This window comes from Oryx dammah, unplaced genomic scaffold, assembly GCF_014754425.2.
Source record: "Oryx dammah isolate SB20612 unplaced genomic scaffold, SCBI_Odam_1.1 HiC_scaffold_2, whole genome shotgun sequence".
Classification (NCBI taxonomy): domain Eukaryota; kingdom Metazoa; phylum Chordata; class Mammalia; order Artiodactyla; family Bovidae; genus Oryx; species Oryx dammah.
The window spans coordinates 92,290,002-92,303,401 of record NW_024070186.1 but is presented as its reverse complement, the minus strand read 5'-3'; the positions used below and the strand labels follow the sequence as shown (position 1 = coordinate 92,303,401).

General features: G+C 45.8%; 1 protein-coding gene across 1 annotated transcript in view; it reads right to left on the bottom strand.

Annotated features, from left to right (window-relative positions):
• CD80 (CD80 molecule) overlaps positions 1 to 10,385 on the bottom strand; it is a 29,701-nt gene extending 19,316 nt beyond the window's left edge. The window contains exons 1-2 of the mRNA XM_040251158.1: positions 10,247 to 10,385; positions 8,638 to 8,956 (exon numbers count right to left, since the gene is read on the bottom strand). Of these exons, the coding sequence (XP_040107092.1) occupies positions 8,638 to 8,737 (100 nt within the window). The 5' untranslated portion in view covers positions 8,738 to 8,956; positions 10,247 to 10,385. The remainder of the gene's footprint in view (positions 1 to 8,637; positions 8,957 to 10,246) is intronic.
• Between the last annotated feature and the right edge of the window lie 3,015 nt (positions 10,386 to 13,400).

The window sequence follows — 13,400 nt, the reverse complement described above, 5'->3', positions numbered from 1 at the left end:
GGAGGAGCCGGTAGGCTACAGTCCATGGGGTCGCAAAGAGTCGGACATGACTGAGTGACTTCACTGACTCACTCATGAGTCATGATGTTAATGACTAAATATTCCACTGTATGTATTAATATATGCCACACTTCCTCTACCCATTTGTCTGTCCATGGACAATAAGACAGAAGTTACACTAGTCCCAAAAGAAGAAGGACTTTAGGAGACCCCAGCACATGAATGCCAGCTACTGGTGAGACAGTTTTCTCAGTCCCATGGGGACAGAGAAGTCATAGTTAAGGAATGTGAGGTTTTGAAGGAATTTCCCTGGTCATTCATTTTGGTGGTCTTATTTTATAGACAAGAAAACTAAGCACAGGAAAGGAAACTGCCCCAGTTTTGCAGAGAACTTTTTGGATCACTCTCCTTATTTATTTGTTTCCCTCATTTGAGACCCACTTCTAGGATAGGTAAGCCAGCACTGCCTGCTCTGAGCCCGGTCCCATCTTCCAGGCCAAGCTAGACCTGTGACTTCAGACTGAAATGACTGTCCTCATCTCCATGTGACAAGACCTCAGTTACACCTCCGGACTACTTCTGCCGTCTCTATCTACTGAAACATATGGCTACCCTATCTTTATCTTCCTTGGCTATCTGCAATCCAAATAGCCAGTCCCCTACAACCTAACTTTTCAAGAAGGTCCCCATTTAAAACATTTGCCCATTTCCTATCAGCATATCACAGAAATTTCAGCATCCAAACTTCATATTTTTGTTAGCTCCTAAGCACTGGGGAAACAGTGGAAACGGTGTCAGACTTTGTTTTTTGGGGCTCCAAAATCACTGCAGATGGTGACTGCAGCCATGAAATTAAAAGACGCTTACTCCTTGGAAGAAAAGTTATGACCAACCTAGACAGCATATTCAAGAGCAGAGACATTACTTTGCTGACTAAGGTCCATCTAGTCAAGGCTATGGTTTTTCCTGTGGTCATGTATGGATGTGAGAGTTGGACTGTGAAGAAGGCTGAGCACCGAAGAATTGATGTTTTTGAACTGTGGTGTTGGAGAAGACTCTTGAGAGTCCCTTGGAATGCAAGGAGATCCAACCCGTCCATTCTGAAGGAGATCAGCCCTGGGATTTCTTTGGAAGGAATGATGCTGAAGCTGAAACTCCAGTACTTTGGCCACCTCATGCGAAGAGCTGACTCATTGGAAAAGACCCTGATGCTGGGAGGGATTGGGGGCAGGAGGAGAAGGGGACGACCGAGGATGAGATGGCTGGATGGCATCACGGACTCGATGGACGTGAGTCTGAGTGAACTCCGGGAGTTGGTGATGGACAGGGAGGCCTGGCGTGCTGCGATTCATGGGGTTGCAAAGAGTCGGACACGACTGAGCGACTGCACTGAGCTGAACTGAAAGCACTCATCAGTAGCACCAAAATCCCTGAAAGACTTTTCTGTTTTTTTGCTTAGAAAGCATAGTAACTTTTCCCATGCTGTGCTTGACCTAAAAGCAGAGTCCCTCCAAAACCCCAGCACTTTCACAACTGGCCAGCCCCGAAGGGCCCCAGTGCTGACATCTTCCCTTCCGTATCCTCCAGAGCCACACAGAACCCCCGGGGAGGCCCCCATCTCGCTAGGAGTGGGATCTCATTTCCAGGCCTGCTCTCCCTGGACAGCAGGATCACGGGACACCAGCCTGTCTCCACCTCCCCGGCCATCCTTCCAGCCGACATCAGACTGGCTGTGGCCCCACTACAGCATTTCGGAAGAGAGTTTTGTGATTGCGGGTATTTTCACAGCAGTGTGAGGTACCTTTGATTGATCCAGGGCCCTTCTTTCAGCAATTGTGCTGAACATCGCCAGCCCTAGATTTAGGGAATATGACTGAAAAGGGGAAATAAATGAAAAGATATGCTTTGTTGTTGTTCAGTTACCCAGTCGTGTCCCACTCTTAGTGACCCCATGGACTGCAACGTGCTGGGCCTCCCTGCCCCTCACCATCTCCCAAAGTTTCCCCAAGTTCATGTCCATTGCATCAGTGATGCCATCCAGCCATCTCATGCTCTGACAGCTCTTCTCCCTTTTCTCTTTCTGCCCTTAATCTTTCCCAGCATCAAGGACTTTTCCAGTGGGTGGGCTATTCACATCAGAGGACCAAAATACTGGGGCTTCAGCTTTAGCATCAGTCCTTCCAAAGTGTACTCAGGGTTGATCTCCCTTAAGATTGACTGGTTTGAACTCCAAGGGACTTTCAGGAGTCCCTTTATATTTTAGGAGAGCATAAAATAGCTAAATAATCCAAACTCTCTTTTAAAAAAAGATACGACTAAAACAAAATGGTATGTAGAAGGATTCCTATTCACTTGGGTTCTAATCCCAGCTCAGCCACTTACTGATTAACCTGTTTCCTCATCTGTAAAATGGTATGATGCCAACCTCTCAGGATGATTGAAAACTTAAATTCAAATTAAATGGTGTAAGTGGAAAAGTCCCCTAATACCTAGCAGGTCTTCCATAAGGGTTTCCTTTCCTCTTTCTCCTTCCTCTCACCCCTCACTCGTACCCTCTGGTCTCTTTCACTCCGGGGTTATGACAGACACATGGAACACTAGTCTTGCTCTGGGGCAGGCAGACCCCATGACAGAAAGCAACTCAGTCATCTGGGATCCTAAATAACTGAGTGTTTCCTGTGCTCTGCTGGTTCCCAGCCAAAAAGAATCCAGGATTTCTCATTTTGACATGTGGCAACATTAGCAAAAAGAAATCTTAACTGAAACCGATCTGAAAGTTTTCTTCACTGAAAATTTCAATGATGGTTCTTAAGGAGTTTTTGTCCAGCCATCTGAGGAGAAGTGTGGGTGTTTGTGTAAAGGTCAACAGCAAACCATCAATGGGCTCTTCGATGTTCCTATGTGAGATCCCCTCACCAGACTCTGGTGCTGAGGAAGAACCAGACTGAAATGAGGAACCAAAAATCTTCTGGGCAATTCCCGCCAGGACCTGGCTTTCATACTCAGGGACTCCTGTACACATGGTTACAAGAAAACAGTTGAAAGATTCTAAAGGGTTGTGTCTGCTTCAGTGCTTCTGGAGGGGAGAGGCAGGTCTCAGCATTACTGCCTGCAATGTTGGATTCTGAGCTTGCTTTGCCATCTTACAAATGGCCTAGCAGCACCTACCTGATAATGTGGGTTGAGGTTTCTGTGAGGGAATGTAGGTAAAACCTGACCCAGTACCGGGCACACGATCAGGACCGTTGCCTTTCCCAGACATCCACACAGCTCCGTCCCTTGCTTCCTTCAGGGAAGATGTCCCCTTGTGGTGAGCCTTCTCTGACACTCCCCAACCAGCACCATCCTCATGCCCCTTTTGAGTCACTTGCCCTGATTTATTTCTCTCTGGAGCTTGTCTAGCTGCTACATATCAGCTGGAGTTACTTTGGGGGCCATGAGAGCAGGGACTTTATCTGTTTTGTTTGTTGTCATATCTGCAGAACTAGGGCCTGGCCCAGAGCAGGTCCTCCCTAAGTACTTGCTGAATGCCTGGCTAGGCCTTAGGAGATGGGATCTGATTCTACCTGCTGTGTATTAGACTCATAACCTTTGATTAACCTCCTTGGGCCTCAGGTATAATTTATACAAAATGGTCATAATACTATCTCCCCAACTTACTTCCCGTAATTACCACAGGTCACATGAGACCCAAATGTAAAGTGTTTTACGAACCGTAAAAGCTATACAGTTGTTTTTTTCCCCCATGGGCTTGTTTCTCAGGCACAGCACCTCCTGTGCCTCCTGTGTTGAGTCACGCCCAGGATGGGGCCAGAATCACTGCAGTAACTGGCTGACACTTGCCCTGAGTCACCGCCCCCAACTGGCACATGGTGCCCATTGTCACCGCTGCCCATCTGTGAGGGGGAGGAGGAGGGACGGCAGAGATGGAAGGCAACCTCGCTCATCTCTCCCAAGTCTGTGTGCAAACCGCCCCACCCTCAGGGCACTCTGGGTGCACTTCAGAACCCCTGCCTTTCCTGACCCCTCTGCCTGCTTCCTGCCCCTATCACAGCAGCTCCCCACTGATAACTTGCCAAGAGAGGGAGCTTTCTGCCAGCAAGTGCAGAGTACACTAGTTTTAGACAAATAATGTACCTCTCAGAACTCAAAATACAATGGAATATTATTTAACCAGAACAGGTGTGAGACATTGTTACTGCAACAGAGATGAACCTTAAAAACATTGTGCTAAATGAAAGAAGCCAGACACAAAGGCCACATATTATATAGCTCCATTTAAAAGAAATGTTCAGAGGCAAACTCATGGAGACAGATTAATGGCTACCAAGAGGTGGGGTAGAGGGAACAGAGAGGGACAGCTAATGGGTTTGGAGTTTCATTTCAGAGTGATAGAAATCTTCCAAAATTATAGTGGTGATGGTTTCACTTCTTTGTGATTATACTAAAAACCACTGAATCACACACTTCAAAATGGTAAATTTTATGTCTTTGCAAGAAAAACAACAATAAACCCATGCGGGACAGTTGGGAGATATGACAATAAACTTTAATGTTTAGCTTTAAAGAAATAAGAACCCAGTCTAGGAAGCCATGAGTCTCCCCTGGTCCCTCCAAAGAAGGGGAAGGCAGTGTAGACAGAGGGCTGGCCACAGCACCCCTTCCTTATAGGTGAACCCCAGCAGTGGTCAGCAGGGCAGCACCAACACTTCTAAAGGAGAAAAAATCAGGTGCCCACAGCACCTTAGATCACCGTGTGCTCTTGTGTATCTTGCTGAGGAATGTGGTGTGCTTTTTAAATAAAGGTTTTCCCTGACTCTAAAAGAAACACACATTCAATTTGGAAAGAATGAAAAATAAAGAAAAACATAATAATCACCTATAATCTCATCATCTGGAGATTTAATGGTCTGTGTGACCTTTAACACAATGGAAGTGACCTTTTGGGACTCTTCTAAGTGCTTTTGATTAAGTGATCCAGCATCCACAGGGCTGGTGTGGGCCCTGGGCTAGGTGCTGGGCACGCGAGGTGGGGCTAAAGGTATCTGCTGTCCAGCAGCTGACAAATTTACACTGGTGACCTGATTTATGCACTGCTCCCAACTTTCCTCTACAGACCCAGACTATATGCTCTTTGTAAATCTGATCCTTACTTGTGTGTCTCTCTCCAAAATGCTCGGGGACTTGAACAGCTGGTACCACAGTAGTCATAGCAAGAAGCGTGGCTTTGGGGACGCCTTGGCCAGCGCCATGCAGACAGAACATGGCGACAGGGAAGAGGCCCTGTTTACGGTGGCACTCTGGGGCCCTCTTTTCCTCTAGCTCAGTGTTCCTCAGGCTATAGACTTCCAGGCCAACACCTTTCCTGAATTCCTGGCCTACTCCTACCTAAGGTCTCTCTCCTCTCCTTAGGGCTGTGTCTCCCTGAGAGGACCCTAGCTCTGAGGAAAAGGTGCCCATATTAGACGAGCACCAGTTTCTGGAGCACACGAGTCCAGTGCTTCTCCCTCTGCAGACCAAACCAGAAGTGAAACAGGAGCCCTGCTGATGCTGCCCTGTGCAGGAAAGAGGTCCCCCTGTCCTGGGTAGCAGCGGGTGGGGACAGGTGCAAGTGTAGGGGAGGAGGAGGGGGGCAAATCCCCAGCCCTGAACAAAGTCCTCCCTGATTGCACTGACTGCTCTGAAAGCCATTCTTCATGCTTTGGCAACACTGTCTTTTTCTTTTTTTTTTGTATAATATATCTTTTAGTACTAAATCTAAAGGACTGTGGACCAGTAGCATCAATATCACCTGGCCGATTGTTAGAAATACAGATTTGCTGGCCCCTCCCCAAAGCCCACCTAAGCAGAAACTGCATTTTAAAAATACATATATGGCCTTTATCTTTTACAGCAGTTTTAGGTTCATAGCAAAATGAACATAAAGTACAGACAGTACCCCACGTACCCCAGCCCCCATGGGTGCAGCCTCCCCCATCATCAACATCCCACACCAGAGTGGTACCTTTGTGACAATCAATGAAGTTACACTGATACATCACTGTCATCCAAAGTCCACAGTTCACGTTACATCATTCTTGGTGCTGTACATTCTATGGGCTTTGACAACTGTATAATGACATGCATCTACCATTACAGAATCATACCCAGTATTTTCACTGCTCTAAACATCCCCTGTGCTACAGGGAACTCTGCTCAATATTCTGTAATAACCTAAATGGCAAAAGGATTTCAAAAAGAATAGACATGTATATGTATAACTGAATCACTCTGCTGTACACCTGAAACTAACACAATATTGTTAATCAACTATACTCCAACATAAAATAAAAGTTTTTAAAAAATCTCCTGTTCTAGAAGCTGCTTTTTAAAGAGTCCTCCAGGTGATTGGTATGTATAATAAAAGTGTGAGCAGCCCTGGCAGAGACTGTGTCACTCCCCTGCTTAAAATCCTTCCATGGCCTTCCAATCCTTCAGATAACTTCCAGATCCCTGGCCTTCGAGCCCGTAGAGTCTGGTCTCTGTCTCCCTGCTGCCCCAACACTGCCCACCTTCACTTCTTTGCTCCTCCATGTCCCTCACATGCTGCTCCTTCCAGCTTCACCCAGCTCACTCTCACCACCCTCCCCTCTGGCAGGGAAACACCGTGTTTCTTGGTCATACATTTATTTGAGTGATTGATTCATCTTCGTCTTCATGCTAATGACTGTAAATTCCATGAAGGCAAAAGCTAAGTCAATTTTGCTAACAGCTTGTCCCCAGGACCAAGAAAAGTGTCTTGTACATAAGAAAGGCTCAGCGTTTGTTGAATACACAAATGATTAAACCAGTCCCTCACCCGCTGACTCATCCTCATCTTTGTGCATTTGACTGTGCTAGGCTCTGCCCAAGTTCTGCTGCTGTGATCCCCATCCTCCACCATAAAGCCTGCCTGCCTTTCCCAGGCCAGGGGTGCTTACAGTCAGAGCCAGGCACTTCTCTGCTTTTCACTTGCTTGCGGATTAATTACTTTTGCCTTCTCCAGCTAACATACTCAAATCTCTCTTTGAGAGCAGGAATCTGAGGCTCAGTTTTTCAAGGTTCATCTTTTACACAGTAGGTGTTCAGACAAAAGAAGCTCATGGTTCCTTTGTTGACCCAGTAGAGCAACAATAAAATCTGGATGTAACTGTACAACAAGGTGCTTTCCAAAATACCTTTCTTTAGCTCAAAGTTCATTTCCTTCTATTTGCCTCTAATTTTTGTGGTATAATTGCTAAAGCCTTAGTTTTAATTTTCTTTTTATGCTTTCTCTCTTTTTTATTGTTTCTTTCTTTCTCCTCACCCCACCTCCACCTCTCTCTCTCTTTCTCTCAGACACACACCCACACACACACACACACATGCTTGCACACACACCACATTTCTAGGAAGCCTGTAAATTTACTTTTAAATCTTTTAAAGCTCATTTAGACTCCCCAGAAGACTCTAGATTGGAAATGCTGCCTTCAGCTACCCAGAAAAACAATTGTAACTGTTGGAAATATTACTGTCAAATATATGCAAAATCTGATGCATAAATTGCAAAACTTGAATCATGATTCTCTTGCTTCAGCAAGTGTAAAATAGCAATTTCAGGACAGAAAATGTATAAATACCTGCATTGTAGTCATCTTTTTGCTACTGTGCCCACCCCCATCTGTCCCCACCACCCCCCACCCCAACCCGCAAAGTCATTCTGGGTGATGGCTGCAGTTTCAGCAAGCAGAGCTTAAGACAAGATCCTTTGATATTTGGTTCTTTGAAGACTAGGAAACTGTGCAGGAGGCAAAACCTCCTCTTTATTTTGAGGAAACCAGGTGGTATGCTGCTCAGCAGAAAAGCAGATCTTTTATTTGTTCTGCCTTCTAAAAAAAAGTCAGAGCCACCCTGTCAGCAGAATCAGCACCACCCTTCCCAACAGCCCCCCAAATTCAGCACCTGAGCTGGAAAAGGGCTCCAGAAGTCAAAATACCCTTTGTAGGATGCACTTGAAATACCTTTGTAATAAGTTAAAAGTAACTCAAAATATGATTTGTACTAAATCTGATACTACCTAATGTCAGATGCCAGCATTGACAAAGGGCATTGGCACCTAAAGCATAAAAGTAAATATTAAGAGAAAATTTTAATATGGAAAAGATTGTATGTCACCACTACTTTCTTTTCCCCCTTCAACTTGGAAAGAGCATCCCTGTTCAGTTTTAGAAGCGGAGGATGTTAGCTGGGCTGTCTCATGGAGATGTAGCTTGGGAAGCAGAGCCCGAGGCCAGTGTGCCCTCGGTGTGTCGCAAAACGTAAATGAGCATCTAGCGGAGGAGATCACAACTCTAAGCTGTCCTTCTGAATTGGCTTTTGGTTTTGCTAAAATGACACGGTCCCGCCTTTCCTTTAAGGTCTGTGTTCCTGAGCTAGCTTGGCCACTGGCTTGTTGTGTGATCGAGCACAGGTCCTTTAACCTTTCTGGACCTGTTTTCTCATCCCTAAAATGGACTGAAATACCCTGAATGTCCCTTCCCTCTTGCAGGGCGACAGAAGGAGACAGCCAGAGAACACCATGTCCTTTCTCTTCCAAACCCCCAAGTGGTGGACTCAGTCAAGTTCCTGGAAGTTGCTTACCTGAACAGAAGTGAAAAAGACCAGCAAGGACCAAGAGCTGAGAGAGCCAGAGGCACGGGCGCTTGGGCGGTAGTGTTCCCCACTTCATTGTGTGACCCATGGCTTCTGCTGGTGAGGATGGAAAACAAAAGCAAACAGTTTCAAGCCACGTGAGAGCTGGCACCTCACAGTTTACGCCAGGCAGGGCCGAAGACAATTCAGTTGCCCCCCGCACAGAGGGTTTGGCTGTGATGTTTGCAAAACACACTGAGGAGACGCTGGTTGGAGTACCTGGGTATCCAGACTCCTAAAATTAAAAGACAGGATTTATCTTCACAACCTGAAAAGGAAAAGAAAAAAGAAAAGTCATCCAGGAAGGGAGATTGGCGCACAGTGGGTTGTAAAACCTGTTAGTTTCCTGCCTGAAATGAGTCGGGGACTATAATCTGAGCAACCTCTAAATCACAGCACAATCTTGAGGGAAAAGCAAGACTTGACGGACATTTGAGGAAGTGACCCTGCCTTGCACATGTTCCGAGAACCAATCACCGCTCTCCTACTGCTGGGAGATGTTGAAGACTGTTAGAAACAAGGAGAACTAAAGGGCCCTGGACACCAGCCAGCCAACCCATGAAAGCTCGGACCCTCTTCAGAACATATCGAGAAACATAGAGCACCAGGGAGGGCGCATTTTGTCCAAGGCAGTACTTAAGTCATGAAACTACTTCTTTCTTACTATATTAACACAGAAAAACAAATGTTTCTGTTTTTAAATGCTTCTACACAAAGACTGTGTCTTAAAGGGGTAGAGGAATTCAATCAATGGAAGAGAGTCAGTAAAAGGGGAAGAGAAAAGACATACAGAAATCATTATTTGGTTATATTATGTACTACAATGTGAGCAAGCTGATTTTTTTTAGCGAATATATTAAACATTCGGAATAAAAATGAAAGCTGTGCTTTGATATGATCCTCTCAGATTCCAAGAGAGACCCAGTTTGGGTGCTACCCAGATGTTTGGGACCCGTCTTGGGGAACCACCCCAGGGCTAGTCTGTCGGCCACACCAGATTGTCTTATCAGCCACACTGTATTTTAATCAGAATTAGCCTGGATTCACTTATTCACCAGAATTTTACTGGTTTTGGAAAACTCAGATTCAGCCTGAAAAATTAATATTTTCTACCATCTAGGGCCATAACTAATGCCCAGGCTTTGCTGGTGGCTCAGGCAGTAAAGAATCTGCCTACAATGCAACAGACCCAGGTTCAATCCCTGAGTCAGAAAGATCCCGTGGAGAAGGAAATGGCAACCCACTCCAGTATTTTTGCCTGGAGAATCCCTTGGACAGAGGAGCCTGGCAGGTTACAGTCCATGGGGTCACAAAGAGTCAGATACGACTGAGCAACTAACAGTTTCCACTTTCCTTTCCACCTTCTAGAGTCATAACCCTGATAATGATTCTCCAATATGTTGAAATAAGAGACCCCCAGAAGGCCCTCTGGGGGAAAAGGATGCATCTTGGAGACATGTTTGTTTAAAAAGCAGTCAGGTTGTTGGTAACTAGATCCACCAAGCTATCCCCCAAATTAAGCTAATCCCCATATTAAGCTAATAATAAATGTACTTACTTGCCAAAGAACAATTCCTCTTGTATTAAAAACTGAAGTATGAGGCTCCACTTCTGAGATGTTCCTTTCTTGCCGTCTTCAAACTAATGGCAAGTCACTCGGTTTTTCTTCGGGTGATATTTCACAGAGGTGGCATTTCCCCTCCCAACTTCCTTTTACTTGATAGAGAACTCTGATGTTCAGAAATGTTTAAGTCCAACCAGGGGAAGAGCATAAGTGTTCTTTACGTGCAATTTGAGGAAGCTCCCTCTGCTGTCCTGTTTTGTCAGTTCCCTTCAGAAGGTATGGCAGACCGCACAGCCAGTCTCCCTCACCTGCCCCACAATGCCTCAGGGTCAAAGGGGAGAGGAAACTGCACTGGGCCACCTGGGGGAGAGGTTAGAAAGGTGCCCCACAGTGGGAGGGGCTGACCCATCAACTTTGGGGGTAGACAGTATTTGAGCCATAAGGCTGGCTGTTTCTGTGCTTTTTCAAGTTTTGTTTCAGCACCCAGAATTACCCCTCCCAGCAGGAGTGGGCCATCCATCTCACGGGTAGAGGAAACTTTGGGAGAGTGCCTAGCTTACAAGACCACTCTTACCTACACTCCCCCACCCCCACCATCTCTACAGAGTGGCTGGACAGTGTGTCCTACTAGCCACGTGGGATAGTAACCCCAGCCACCCTAGCCTGGTACAGTCACCCTCAGGTAAACAGTGACAGAACCAGAGGGTGAGGTGAGGAAGATCTCAGTCCTCCCCCACCAATTTCCAACCAGCCTGCTACTTCTGTGAAGAGTTCTGGAGCATCTCATGGGAAGGCAGCCAACCCACACTGGTCCAGTAGCTCTCTTTTGCAGCCGTGGAAAGCGATAGCACTTAATCTGGCCCATACCTTTCTCCATTTGCTTCTGGCACTTGAGGCCTCTCTGCTGCTGTCACATCAGATTCCCTGGGAAAATCTGCACTCAAGCATGTGCAGCTTGGAAATATGAGGGACTTAGAACCAGTGGGGCTACTCTTGATCCAAAGGGGCTGGAAGATGATGGATAACTGCTTTCCATTTTCATTACCCAGATGGGGAATTGAGAGAGACATTTCATGAGGCTTTCCAGAAGGCCCCAGTGAGATGGAGTACCAGTTACCTGAAGCAGAGGCCAGCATGGTGAGGCACTCTTGTATTGGCCTTTCTTTCTTCCCTGTGTCAAATCACCCTGTCTTATACCACCAGACTCACATCCCCAGTCATCTAGGGCTTTGTAACTAGCTTTGCTTTCTGGAGAAACTAGGCTTAAGGCAGGAGGGACTTCATGTGGTAGACACACAATGGCTTCCCGTCTAAAATAACTGGGTAAAGTAGAAAGGTGACTCCATATAGAGGAAAAGAAAACGATAGGAGATGTGACTGATATATGAATGTGATAAATGCACTTGGCTTTGCCCCTGAACAAAGTGATCTCTCTAAAATGGTGATTCAGTCTAGCCTCTCTCAACCTTAGAACTGTTTCACTCTCTTTATGCAGATAAAAGCCAAGCTGAGCTAAAACTGTACCACAGGCAGGGTTGGGCTGGGCCAACTAGGGCCACTGCAAAGTCTTTGCCTATTGAGTACTTGGGGTCCAAGGTGCTAAGACAGCTTTTGTTATTGTTAATTAGGACAGCTTAGGTGCTGAGAAAACCTCTTTCCTATGGTGGACTCTTCTGTTGCCAAAGAAACAAACCCATTTTTGCATTAACAAAAATTTTCAGGACATTGTATCTTTGGTTTTTCTAACAACACTGGTTGCAATCTCAGCAATGAAGAATCACAAGAAGCTCTCTGACCTCTGTTTCAGGTCAGTTCCCCTGGGCACCTACCTGGAACCAGCACCCTGATTTCTGCCCTGGACTGTGGTTGCAATGAATTTCAGCCTCTCTGTGGAGCCTCTCTGACTCCCGTTCTCAGCTTCATTTAAATCCATCTGTATAGCCTGCACCCAGAATGGGGTGGCCAGACCTGGGCTTTAAGACTATGGTGCTCCCAAGTGGTGCCACACTCTGCTAAAGCTGGTGGTAAAGGCCATCAGTGTGAGAGTGGTAATCTCTTCTTTGTACGCTGTCACATTCTTTCTAATCCACGGAGATGGAAATCACCAGAGTTCTTTAAATGAAAAGAGAAGTGGACATTCAGCGCTAACTCTGATCTAAACTGAGGGCTCTTTCCCTGTTGCCCACTGCCCCTCTCCCTTCTGCATTTGGGGCTCTCTGCCTGAAAATCCTGACTTTACCATAACTTCCTGCACAGCCTTTCCCATCCTCTCTGCCCATCCAAACATCTTCCTTCCCTAAAGGGGTATTCCAAAAATCACTTCCTCAAGAATCTCTCTTTGGCTCTTCTAATCCCCATCTACTCTTTCCCTCCTCTGAGCTCCTAATGTCTGTACCACTCCTTTGCCACATCAAGCCAGTTCCCCCAAATTTACTGAGTGCCTACTGTATGCCTAGAACTGTATCATGTGCTGTGGATGCAAAGATGAACAGAATGGGAGAGAGATAAGAACAAGATGGACAGACCCTAAGAAAAAGAAACAAACAATCACAGAAAAAGACCCAGGGCATTCTGAGGCTGCAAGATGGTGAAAATGCCAACAAAATATTAGGGAGGTATGAGTGGAAAAATGACATGCCACGGCCAGGAATTATCTTCATTATCTTTGCACATGAGCCCAGACCTTTATTGAAATACTACATTCCATTTCAAACTAAATGTAGAAATGGATCCAGAAAAAAGTAACAAACAATAATAAGAAGGATGTTAAACTGGGTAATTCAGAGAAAAGAGCAAACAGAGGAGAACTGAGATATTTTTAAGATTGGCCAAGAGGATTGGGGGTTCTTGATAATGAGCTTTCACTGCCTTGACGTGTTCCTGTTTATTTGCTTTGAGCTTTTAATGGATGTAAATACACTTCAATTCTGTGGATGACCAAATTAGAGAAAATAATCTTAAATTAAAGCCGGGGATTTGGTTGTGTTTAAGGAAGACTTGGGGTGTGTGTGTGTGTGTGTGTTTGTGTGTGTGTGTGTGTGTGAGAGAGAGATGAAACTGGAAAGGGCAACTTTCAAAGGCACTGGGAGTGTCATATTGTACTGCCTTTTCAGTCGCTTCAGCCTGTGTCCGACTCTTTGCCACCCTA